Below are 13,415 nucleotides of genomic sequence, written 5' to 3' on the forward strand. Positions count from 1 at the left end.
TATACAAATCAAACATTTGTTGATAATAAATCATAATTTTGCAACCCCCGTATTCAATTAATCTACCCAATAGAGGGTCACAATCCACACAGTTAAAAGTTTGTTGTATTCCAATAAAAATCACAGGTTCAATCAACAGCAGATTCAACCACAGAATTTCTCTAGTGCTGCATAAGACATCAAAGATTGATAAGATAAATGCCCAGGCTTCAGCCTGATGGTTTACAATCAAATATGGTAATTAGACATATGCATAGATAAATAGAAAATAAATTAGAAGGTGGTAAATATAGGGGAGATAGGAAGTACTTTGAGATCTGTAGAGGAAGAACAGATCTAAGGAGCATTAAAAGGATCAGGTGTTTCCCTGATTGGTTCAGGCTGTATCACACCTGTGAATTTGCCAGATTGTTTCTCCTTCATCCCCAACCATTCATCCACATTCCCAGCCAATGTCTTCACTGGGCATCTATATTCTCATACATGTTCCTCACACATACATCAGTTGTCCTTCCTCTCCCCACCCCTGATCTCCCTCCCCCAATCAGAAAATAGCAAAAGGAAATAAGGACCTGACAACATACCAGAGGGTCTCTGAGGCATGCACTTTTGATGTCCAGATATGCTGGCTGGGACACCAAGTCTCAACTGCTTTTATGCATTTCCTATCACACGAGTTTCTTGACAAGGGAAGGAAGATAGGAATCAAAGACTCCACTATCAATACCCAAGCAGGCTTAGAAAATCCCCATCATGTGACATCATGGGATGATTTCCAGGAGGGGAATATTTAGAGGCAGTCAACATTCCATTTAATGCCCTACATGATTAGTTCTGAGCCAGAAGCAGAAATCTGTAAATAATTCTTCAAAGGGACGCAGGCCGCCCACCTCAGACCATTGAGCAAACTCACTGCTTGTTGGTCCCAAGTCTTCTATCCAGGAGAAGTGAGACATACATCCTTTCATACCCCTGCCAAATGAAAGATGTTGGTCTGACATTTCCACAAGATTCGAGATAAAAATGGAGACATCTGAGATGCTGACTTGGGATTATAGATCTAGACTGGAAAGGATCTCTAAGATCAAGTAGTACAGGAGTTCGTTATTTGGGGGGGAGGAGGGAGGCAAGGACCCCCCCTCCTTTGACAGCAGTCCAGTGAAGTCTGGGGCCTCTTTTCGAAACAGGACTTTTAAATCCAAAACATAAGACACCCAAGACTACAAAGGGAGCTAATTATATTGAAATGCCATTATCAAAATAGGGGGGAAAAAAACTTCAAAGCCATGGACCTCCTGTTAAGAACCCTTGGTCTAAAGCAACATCCTCATTTCACAAATGAGAAAACTGAAGCCCTGGAGGGGGTTATGACTTGCAGAGATAAATGTCAAAGATGAGATCTGACCCAGGTCTTCACAGAGCAGTTCCTGATCCTTCAACATCACCATCAGTTAAATCCCACCCAGCTTTCAAAGTAGATTACTCCTCTTCAGCTAATATACATCAACAACTTCTCCTTGTCCCATAACTATGTTTACCCATATTGAGCGGCAGCTATTATAAAATTCCTTTTAACAGAACCTTTTCTTTTTTTTTTAATCTCTTGCTGGCAGGAGCCGTGTGTTCTTCTGAGGGTCATTGATCTGCCAGCCCCCTTAAATATTTTGATGACTCCTAATATTTCTTTGGAGTTTCAGGCACTGCTCTCAAGCTCCAGTATTCCTGCAACTAGATATAAATGGTCTCAAAATAGCTGGAGACTAGGACTAGTAATTCACCGCACTTACACTGTCCTGCTCCTTATTATAATATAAAGCATTTTGTACAGATGGTATTGAATTTAATCTTCATATTACTCCATGGGGTCAGGAATATGGAGATTATTGACCCATTCCGCAAGCAGCAAAGCAGGGAGGGATTCAAACTCAGGTCTTGGGGCTCTTAAAGTCCTACATTTGCATTAGAGATGTGATACCCATAGAAGGCAGCAATCACTCATTAAAGTACAAATTAGTTAAGCATTAAAGTGATCTGAAAAATTAATTCATATAGTAGCTTGCTGAGTAAATTGAGAGCTAAAGCAGATACAGACTATCACAGAAATCTTAGTACAATTTTAAGGTTAAAATTTCACTGAAGCTTTTGGATCATTCTGTATATCCCAGTGACCAGTATAAATACAACTAGAGAGAAAGATAGATAAAGTTGGACTCCATCTTTACTTAATTTCTTACTTGCAAAAAATCTTTTTTTTATTATTAATGAGATGATGGTGATAATAATGACAATGACAATAACAACCCCCACATGGTATAATGGACCAAGAGCTCAAAGTTAGGAAAAACTGGATTCAAATCTGTTTTTAACACTCACTGACTCTATGACCCTTAGCACATTGCTTAATTTCTTGGTGCCCCTATAATTCTCAAAGATTATAAATTTCAGACTAGTGGCCAATTTGTATTGATGGAGGAAACTTCTTCCATTAAAGTTCTCTATTTCAATAAAATCACAAGTCCAAGTAGAATAATATTAATAATACTAGCACTGTATGGAGCACTTTGAGGAGTAGCATGGTATAGTCCATGGGGTCAGGAAGTCAGGATAGAGTTAGATAGTAGTCTTCGAATTAGGAAAGCAAGATCACAGACTCTAGTCATTTTTGAGTTGAGAAGGACCTAAGCAGCCAAATAGTTCAAGACATATCCTAAAAAGGAATCACCCCTATAACACACTCAACAGGAAATGCTTATCCAGCCTCTGCTTGAAGACCTCAACAAGGTATAATCTGCACTTCAAGGTTTGCAAATACTTTACATATGTTATATCCCTCACAACAATCCTGTGCTGGAGATGCTACTGTTGCTTCCATTTTGTAGAAGAGGGAACTAAGACCACCCCTTCAAAGGGATTAAGGGGCTTGCCTTGCATTCCATGGCAAACAACTTAAGATACCACATTAAAGGGAGTTCCTCCTGATTCTAAGCCCAGCATTCTATCCACTATGTCAGGTTGGGATTTAGCTTCTACTTTTCACAAATGCTGGTGGCAGAATCTTGGGCAACTTATTAACCTCTCATCTGCAGTTACTCTATGACAATAAGGTACAGGTGAATTCCCAATCTGCATCAATAGAGGGAATTTCCATATTTGCAGTTCCCTACATATACTTAAATGTGTACAATGTAGATGAGAAAGAGAAATGATGGAAAGGGAAAGGGGAAAGGAAAGGGAAGGGGAAGAGGAGAAAGGAAGGGAAAAGGGAAGGAAAAGAAAAGGAGAGGGGAAAAGGAAAGAAAGGAAAGGAAAGAAGGGAGGAAGGGAAGAAGGGAAGAAGGAAAGGAGGAAGGGAGATACACCACTGTACATCAAACTTCAAAGTTTATAAAACAGATAGGTTACCTTCACATTTGAGCTTCATAACAACCCTGTGAAATAAATACTTCAGCTATTATCATACTAGTTTCACAGACGAGAAAACAAATTGCGAAAAATTCAGTGATTTATGCAGAATCACACATATAGTAAGCATCAGTTAAAACCCAGGTCTTCTGGATTCTAAATCCAACACTCCAATATAGCATTCTGCCTCTCGTTTTATGCCTTTTTTTCTTTCATTTCTTTTTACCACTATACACAACTACTCTGTAGTCTGCAAAGTGCCCTGCAAACAGTAGGTGCCTAATGAGTGTCTGTCCGTTCATGTACGAATGTCTCTGAAAAGTACACAATCATGCATTTCTGCCATAGGCCACAATCCATCCATGTTAATGTCAACATCCCCAGATGGCAAGCCCTGTCTATTTTAAAGCAGTCTTGATTGATACAGCATGACTTAGAAGGGGCTACTTCAAAATGAGTCACAATATCCTATTTAGGCTCAAGGTCCCATCAATAACACTTAAATCTCAGTCCCTCCCCAATCCTCCTCCCCCAGGATATCAAGGAATAAATCAAGTCAGTTTATGACTTAATCCTACTCTGTATTGATTTTTTTAGAAGCCAAGATATTAAGGAGGGAAGAAATGACCGTCAAAGCAGCAGCAGTTTTTGTCTGTCTGAAGTCATTCTCTGGTTCAGAATGAGCAGGCGTTCTCTGCCAAATTATCAGCAACTTTCAGTTATCTGTTTATCATTATTGTCATTAATAATTATAATAATTCCTCACATTTGCATAGCAACTTTCTGACTACAGAGAGCTTTTTTTCTATATTATTTCATTGTCTCCTCAATACAACCCAGTGAGGCAGGCAAAACAAGTTATGCTTAAGCTCGATTTTATAAATGAGGAAACTGAGACTCAGAGAACTGATCACAGAAGCACAGAATTTCAGAGCTGAGGGCATCTAGCTCAACCTATGATCCAAAAAGGATGCAACAAGGAGCAAACGGTCAGATCTGAAGGCCTCCAAGGAAAGGGACCTTTTCCTTCCATCCAGCCCAAATCTACCTCTTTGAAGGTCACCTTTCACCCTCCTGCTTGACCCCCTATAAAAGTCACACCACTAGTTAACGGAAGAGCCAGAACTCCAGGCCAGACTTACTGTATTCATCATGTAAATTTTTAATCCAAACCACTCCAGTTAGCACTAATAAAAGAGGGGAGAGAGAAAAGGGTTCAGATGAGCAGAGGGTTATGGAAAAGAAGCAGGTCTAGCTGTGTAGTAATGCTCGTGACTGTGGAGAAACTATGTTTGGAGACATATTTGAGCAGGAGACACGATGCTATTCCCACTAGAGTACAGAAAGCTGATCCTTCATGGGTTTTTTTTTTCTCAAGGTAGCGCTCCTGTTTTGGTCTGAAGTGCTTGGGTGCCTGCCCTTCTCTGAAGATGAAAGTTGCTCTGCAGGTGTATGAACCCTTGGTGGAAGGTGACCAGGAGAGCTGGTGAATTTGTGGCTGAGTCAATAGGCCTGGGGTGGACTAGTGGACAGGAAGGATGAGTACCTGTGATGTGAAGGCTACTGAGCCCTCACAGGCTGCTTTCCATCTCTGGTGACCATCTGATCCCCCTAGCTCTCACCTGTGGCTCCAAGAAGCCATAACATACTCAGTGGCCACACCCCCGTAAACTGTTTTGGCAGATGGGCTAAACCAGATTGAGAGTAATTAAAAGATGAGTTAGGGTAGCCCAAGAGCAGATGAGAAGGCAGAGAACAATTTGTTCCAACTGCCATGTAAACGGATGAAGCAAGTGTTGTAGAGCACTTAGAGCAGTATCTGGACGGAGCACCACTAGCAGGAGTTTAGGCCTGAAGGTTCACTCCTTAGTATCTTAGAAATCCATCTGTATTTGAATTTGACACCAAATTTAGATTATTTCTGAGAGTCTATGATACTACAAATGTTGTGTTCTTACCTACATCTGGAATGGAATTTCCTCTACAATATCCCCAATGGCAAAAAAAAAAAAAAAAAAAAAAAAAGTGGAATGCAAAATGCCCTACCTTTATGCTATGTTATATGACAAAGGCTATAGAAAACACACCAAAAAAAAAAAAAAAAAAACAAGAAAGGACTCATTGAAACATGAGAAGACATAAGAACTAATACGAAGTTAAGGCTGATGCCATCAGAACCAAGAAAACAAACTACACAATGACTAAAATAATGGAAACAAAAACAAAACGAAAATATCAATAACTAGCATTTTATCATTCTTTGGGTCTGTGAAGTAATTTACATATAGAAAAAGACATTCAAACTTGGTTTTACTGCAGTGACCAACTTTGGTCTTAGAGAACAGAGGACAAAAGCATGGCACAATAGAGAGGGCACTGGATTTGATATCAGAGGATCTGATTTAAAATCCTGATTCTGTAGTAGCTGTGGAGGGAGTGGCCTTGAGCAAATTAATGAAGTTCTCTGGGCCTCAATGTGGCCATTTGTAAAAAGGAGATTGGACTAGAGGAGGACCTCAAAAGTCCAGCTCTAAATCCAGGATCCAGTGATTATATTTACTTCTTCTCTATCACTTGTTAAGAAGGCAGTGCTATAGGTACAGAACGTTGCATACCCATCAGATGTGGTCATTGTATGAGACAGCTTTGCTTAACTGTTTTTCTGATACTGGAAGTACAGCTGGATTTAATCTTTTTTAAAGCACAAAACTTCATTTTTAAATCCATCCCCTACAAGTGAACACACCCCACCCCCAACCCAGCCCAGTGAATCTGTTCAAAAGAGGCATCCAATAAGTGTTGTTTACTTGAATTGAATTCACTCTTTTGCTAGTTTCACAGATCAACATTTCCTTTCTATTAGTCATCTCAAAGTGGCTTTTGGCACCTGAGCCTCTTATGTATTCTCATTCCTTTTCATCAGCGGGCCACAGTCTAATCACACCCTTCTCTAAAAGTTGCCCACTTGAGAAAAGAAAACCAGTTATAAAGATGATGGCTTGTGAACATGTGCAGGGTGCTTGTGGAGAGCCCATTTACTAGAACTTTAATTCAGCAGCAAATTTCCTTATGCTAGGCACTTGAGTCACTGATTCAGACCTTAGAAATCACAGATTCCAACACCCTCATTTTAGAGAGGAAGAAACTGAGGTCTGAAATGACCTATCCAAAGTCACACAACAAGTGGGTTTCCCCTAAAAAAAAAAAAAAATCCATCATTCCTTGAAGTTGTCAGGGAAGGATCACTATCAGAGGAACACATTTTCTGAAAGCAATTGTGCAATGGGAAATACACCAGATTCAGCCAGAAAACTAGGACTCGAGGCCCAGCTCTATTATTCACTAACTGCCTGACCTCGGGCAAGTCATGCAAGGGTTTTGGTAGTTCTGGTGATATGTCTAGTGGAGGGGGTCAGGAGACCAGAGTGAGAAAGAGAAGCAAAGGGAAAAAAAATCCCCTTCCTTTCTCTCTGAAATTACCCAAGATTCAGTTGTATGAAACAATCAGAGCCATAGCTAAGGTACTCACTCAACCAATGGAGCTGTTCTCTTCCTAACCCAATGAGAGAATCATTTGTACTTCATAAGGAGTTCAAGCCTAGGTGCATCTTGTTTACACATTAAAGACATCATCTGGAACTCTTTCAACCGAGGCAGGAGGGAGGTTGGTATCAAATCTCTCTTTTTCTTATATGTAAAATGAACAAGCTGTGCAGATTTATCTCTAACGTTCTTTCTGGTTCTGAATATTACGCTCCCTACAGATCTGCCTCCCTACAGTGTGACAAGTGTCATAGCTGCACTGCCTAATCCTGGGCCCTTGAAATGGGACACTGAAAATGGACTAAGCAGCATTAAAATGGAGTGGAAAAAGGAAGGCAAAGGAATACCATCCTGCAACAAGCTTGAAAATTGTAGAACTATAGCTGCTATAAGCTCCATGGTCTAATCTAACCAGTCTTCCTGGCTCTGCCTCCGTGGCACTGAACCAGGGGTACAACCCAAGGGGTGAACTGGGAAAACAAAGAGTTTGGAGGCTCCAGGTATGAGGATCCCTTCTCACACTTTGAGAGACCTGGGTGCTTTTGAATAAGCCAAAGGAATTGTGTCCAATGTGAATCCACTCAAGCTGCCTACTTGTTGAGGGCTTCTGCCATAGTTTCTCCAGTAAAATGCTCCTGTTTGAAGCTAGATAGGTGTGGTTTCCCAGTTTGGGGCCACAGACTAGGAAAGTCAACATCTCTCCCCAAGTGATGAAGGGCCTTCTCCCACCTACCCCAAATACAGAACAAACAACTGCTGTGATCTGGCAGTCCTAAAACTTAGAACACGGAAATGCCCTATTCAGTTACAGAGCGACGGAACTGTTCTATTAGAAGTTGTTTTTGCTGGAGCCAGATCAGTTTGTTTTCCAAACAGCTTTCCCTATTTGATGGTGCCAGCTAGGTGATGTAGCAGAGAGAGCCCCTGGAACCAGGAAAACATAGCTTCCTAAATTCAAATCTGGCCCCAGAAGCTTACTGCTGGGCAAGTCGCTTCACCCTGTTTGCCTCAGTTTACTCGTCTGTAAAATGAACTGGAGGAGGAAATGGCAGAGACTTTCCAGTATCCTTGCCAAGAATTCTCCAAAAAGGGGGCTCACATAAAGTCAGAAATGGCTAACATGACTTGAGAACACTAAAAGTTAACACTCTTTTAGAAGTTTTTAGCTTGGTTTTTCCTCATTTTACCTATAGTGCTAGCTATTCCCCATACCTGGAATGTTTTCTCTCCTCACCTCTATCTGCTAGTTTTCCAGACTTCCTTCCCAACACAACTCAAATAACCCCTCTCTAAAGAAGTCCTTTCCTGCCTAAACTACCTCTCTCACACCTACCCAAGCCTTCCCAATTACTCTGTATCTATCTGGTATTACTTAGGGATATATTGTTTCTCCCAGCAGAAAGTGAGCTCCTTGAGGGCAGGAACAGTTTTTGCTTTTCTTTGTTTGCCCAGTACTTAATATAATGCCTGGCCCACAGTAAACTGCATTTGTACTGGTTATTAAAACCTGTATTCCAAATCAGGTTAATCCCTGAGAATTTTTGTCTCTTCTTTAGTCTCCACCTCAGAACCTGTCATACAGGAACTTCTCGGCAAATGTTTGTTGAATGAAAAAATGTTTCCCTGTGATCTTTCTCAGTCACTTTTCTTCCTCTCTAACATTTTTAGATTTATACTATCATAAAAATGGGTTAAATGAAGAGAATTTTTATTTTAGCAAAAAATAAGAATTACTGGATTTCAGAGCTAGAAATATCTTTTATCAATTAAAGGACCATAGATTTCGAGCCAGAAGAGACCATCAAGTCCAACACCCATTTTACAAATGAGGAAATTGAGACACAGGAACTTAGTCAGGGTTAGGTAGCTAGTAAGTGCGGAGGATAGGATTTGAACTTTGGTCTTTTTAACTCCAGATGAAATGTCCCAAGGAGTGCAACATCCTCACTTTACAGATAAGGAAACTCAGAACCAGAAAAGTTAACAGTGACTTATCTAGCATCACACAGGAAGGAAGTCGCAGAGCTGAGATTAAAACTAAGAGCTTTTAATCTCAACAGTATATCACACTCTGAGTCAACTTACAGATGAGGAAACTGAGACCCAGAAACCAGAAAAGTGAAGGTTTGTCTAAGTCTGCAGAGAGAGATAATTAACTGGTAGCAGATTTGGGGCTAGAATCCAGCCTTAATGTCACAAAGCTCACAGAATCTTTACTGATCAGAGGATCCTAGAACTCAGAGCTGCAGGAAATCTCGGGTCTTATACAATACAACTCCTTCAGTTTTACAATTAAGGAAACTGACACCAGCCCTCCAATGGCTGAGCAAGACTGACATCTCCACCCTGATCCAAGACTCTTTCCGTTTCCTCGAAACGGTCTCCCCTGACCACTGTCCCCACTCTTTCTCATTTTTTTATATCTTTAAAATGAAAATCCACACTTCAAATGAACAGCAGAGGGACCACTTCATTTCACATTGAAAATTCCAAAACACGTAGAGTGTAAAAAATGTTTCCTTTTTGCCAACCCTAAATCCTTCAAGAAGAGTGAAGAGGGCACAAGTCGGCAGAGAACTCGGTATCGTTGCTAAAAATCAAAAGCCAAGTGAGAGCTAGGGCAGAGCTAAATTTGCCTAACGAGGGGGTTCCAGCCCATCAATTTGGCCAAATTACACCCAGGGAGAAAGGTAATTGACATCAAATAGTATTTGTTGTGATTGGTCTATCATTCTCCAAAGCCAGCAACAAAGACCTCCAAAATGAAAGTAGGAGGGTAAACAAAGGAGCAGCATCAAGAGGCAGTCCCCACCCCAAAATGCCCATCTGCTCTTGGTGTCAATCTTTGAAGAAGCAGCTTCAAGAGAACAATGTCTCCGGGAGGGCTGGGCTCGGGCTAGCCTTCAGAAGCTTCCTGGCCTTTACAATTCTGTCCAATGGAGCTCTGAAAGGCGGGCTTTCCAAAGGTTTCGGTGTGTAAAATTATTCCTGCCTGAATCCCACAGATGTCAATGATGCTTAAATCAAGGCACACTCTCCCACTGCCAAGAATGGGTGAGACCAGAGGCAAAGGGATGGGCCCTGGATCGAGGTGTTTGGGTGCAAAAACCAGGATTACAGCTGGTGTCCTTGGAACACATCCGTGTCCAAATTCATTATCTTGCACACGCTAGCTAGTTCCTTAAAATAAAGATGACAGGTCAATAATTAGCCTAGACAATAAAGGCTTGATTGGGAAAATCAAGCAAAGTCAGTTGGTGCAGCGGTGATGGCCAATCCTTCCAAAAAGGGATAAGAGTTGATAATCTGAGAAAGATTTCCCAAAACTCTTAAGATCTTCTTTAAATATATATATATGTATGTATATATATATATATATATATGTATATATATATATATATATATACACATATATACACACATACACACATATTTATATGTGTGTATGTCTCTGTGTATATACACACATATATGTGTATGTATATATACATATATCTGTATACATTCACACATGAGCAAAATAGGTCTTATAAATAATCAGCTCATTGAAAATGCAAATCCATGCCCAGTTATTTTATTTGGCAATCAAGCCAGTTCTCAGAACAATAAAGGGGCTTGTCTTCCAAACTTCAGAGACAGACGTATCAGAAGTTACTATTTTCCACAAGACAACGACATACAAAGGAGGGGTTTAGGAGAAAGGAAGGTTTTTCTTGATCAGTTTCATCCAGAGCTGGGTCTATTCATGATTAGCATAACGGCCTTTTGCCAGAATTGAAAGGAAAAGGATTGTTGGCTCAGTGGGAAAAACAAAGCCCTCCCCCTGATAACTGCTCTCCTTTCCCAAAGTTTCTCAAGCATTTGAAGTTCTCAGTGGCAGCTCTATACACTGCAGGCCCCCGGTTCCTGAGGGGGCTTCCTAAGTTCCCAGATCATTGAGCCTTCGACAGAAAGGGAATGAGAGGCAGGTGTTGTAAGCCCAAGACATATTGGCCTCTTATAATGGATCTTTTCAATGCCCTGGGGGAATGAAGGATGGGCCTCAGTCTCCCCAGAAGATTTATTTTCTTTACTCTCATGAGAAAGAGAGAGATACAATCCATCCTTCACGTTGCAGCAACAGCACAACGCTGACCCCCAAGAAAACAGATTGCTGTTCAATTATAAGTGCTGAGGCCTCTGACATTTCTCCAAAGCAGAGGGAGCTTTGGGGATGATGCTAAGGTCTCCGCTAGTCAAAGCAAAGCAGAAATGCAAAAGGGGTGGGGTGGAGAGAGGTTGGGGAGGGAGTCCTCTTTTTGCCTGAAGTGCACTGGGTTTTTGCAATTATCAATTTTGCAAAGACTAGTGCAAACCTTGCGATCAGCGTCAGCCCTTCATTTGGCGAGGCTATCAGCAGGGCATAGGTCCAGAACACTGGGCTCAGAGAAACAGGCAGAGGTCATTGGGTTCAACCCAGGGTCTCAAGGCAAGCTTTAGCAAAGCCACTGCAGACAGAGGCTCATCAGCCTTCACTGTACCCAGGCTTGTTTCCTTTGAATGAAGGCAGACGCCCCTAAATGCTGCTGCAGGAACTCTGATTGGCTGCCCACTGTGAGAGAGAACATTTCTGCATGGAGCTGTCTCTTTATGCTTAAATGCCTGCATTAGTTTGGATCAATATGCCCCCATAACAGTTAATCCATGGAAATGCAATACAGCAGAGAGAAATCCACAAAGAAACACAATGTGTGTGTGTGTGTGTGTGTGTGTGTGTGTGTGTGCTGTTTCCAGGTGCACATACACATGAATTCTGACCCCTGGGGGAAAGGTGGTAGAAGCAAAAAAGCCCATAGATCTGCAAATACGGCAGCCTTGAAGGGCTTCCACGGGGAGGGAGGACAGCAGTGGTTGTCAAAATGGCTTTAGAGTGACATGTCACCGTCAGGATGATGAAGTAGGCATTTTCCTGACACTGACACTTCTCAAGTCAACCAGACAACCCTCGCACAGCTGCAATGCAGCTTTTGCTATCCCTCCTAGAATGCACACACCAGCCCCTTGCATCGCTGCAGCTGAAAGCAGCCCGGTCTCGTGCAGCCGCAACCCGCCCATGCTCACAATAAGATTACCGATGCATAACAACGTTCGGCTGTAGGAAACGGGAGGAAAAAAGAATCGCATCTACAGCTAGAGAAATCGAGAGGGGGAAGGGAAGGAAAAGTCAAAAGGTAACTCACCCTTGACTTGGGTTTCATATTCAGCTATGATCTCTTTGTCTTTCTTGAACTTAGTTTGAGATGACATTTTCTGAAGGGGCTACACCAACCCCGATCTGTTTTTCTCCCGATTTCTTCTCGGGTACTCCCAGCAATTGCAGGAGTCAAGTCGATCTCCAAGGTTTGGGGACTAATCAGTTTCACTTGGCTGCAGAAAGGGAAAGGGGGGAACCAACCTTCTAGCTCGCAGGAAGAATTCTCTTCATTGGCGGGGAGAGGGGGGGAAGGCAAATAATATAGCTGGCTTCAGTCAGCTTGTCTTAAAAGGGAGTAGACATCCCCCCCTCCCTCCAAAGAAGCACAGCAACCTGCTTCAGTTTTTCAGGACTTCTCTTTAAATATATGTATGTACGTCTCTCGAAAACATTCACGCGCACACGCAAACAAACACACACACAAGCGCTCACACACTCATTCCAACGTGCACACTCCCGATCGCGGGGCGTGCACACACACCCTTGCACTCACACACTCACGCAAACACTCTCTCGCACACACACACAGAGGCTCCTCCTTTGACGTGCAGTCAGTTCCCAGAGCCGATAAGAAACGCTCTCCAGGTTCGTCCAAAGAAATGGTCAGGTTGCCAAAGGGGCTCGCATCTCGCATTTTCCCCCCGCCCCGCTCTCTCCCTCCCTCCGTCCGGCGTCCACGTCCTTCCGACGGCCCGATCTACGGAGACGATCAAAGGCAGGAGAGAGGAATACAAGTTTTCCTTCTGAAATGCATGGGCTCCGATGACCCGGGGGCTGGAAACCGGAGCTGCTTTCACTGCAGGGCTGACTCTCGCTGGCCAGCTCGCTCGCTCGCTCGCTCGCTCCCCCCGACACCACCAGCGTCGCGTCAGCGGCCTGACTCCACCTCCCAGATTTTATAACAACTGACACATTGTAGCCTACAGGACATCATAACTCACTGCAAGCGAAAAGGAGAAAAGCCCCACAAAAGGGACGGGAGAAAGGAGCAGGTTAGCACAGCCTGTGGAGGGAGGGAGGGAGGGAGGGAGGGAGGCTGCCGGCTCGGTCAGCAAAAACCGCGGCTGACGGGCGCTCGCTGTCTCTCCTGGAAGCTCGCCTTCTTTATTCCCAGGAGACTGGCAGGATGGGGACCCGAGCTCACGGGGGATTGCACCAAATTGGTCCTAATCACACCTCCCTTTGTGTGTGGAGGGATGGGGCCTTAGGCCGAGAGGCCAGAAGACCTGAGTTCCTA

At 42.8% G+C, this 13,415-nt stretch overlaps 1 protein-coding gene across 4 annotated transcripts in view; it reads right to left on the minus strand.

Moving 5' to 3' along the window:
- SRGAP3 (SLIT-ROBO Rho GTPase activating protein 3) overlaps positions 1–13,161 on the minus strand; it is a 278,275-nt gene extending 265,114 nt beyond the window's left edge. For all 4 annotated transcript variants that reach the window (XM_051981475.1, XM_051981466.1, XM_051981457.1 and 1 more), the window contains exon 1: positions 12,165–13,161. In XM_051981475.1, coding sequence (XP_051837435.1) covers positions 12,165–12,231 — 67 coding nt within the window. In that variant the 5' untranslated portion in view covers positions 12,232–13,161. The remainder of the gene's footprint in view (positions 1–12,164) is intronic.
- Positions 13,162–13,415: the final 254 nt, after the last annotated feature.

This window comes from Antechinus flavipes, chromosome 1 (assembly GCF_016432865.1).
Source record: "Antechinus flavipes isolate AdamAnt ecotype Samford, QLD, Australia chromosome 1, AdamAnt_v2, whole genome shotgun sequence".
NCBI classification, from domain to species: domain Eukaryota; kingdom Metazoa; phylum Chordata; class Mammalia; order Dasyuromorphia; family Dasyuridae; genus Antechinus; species Antechinus flavipes.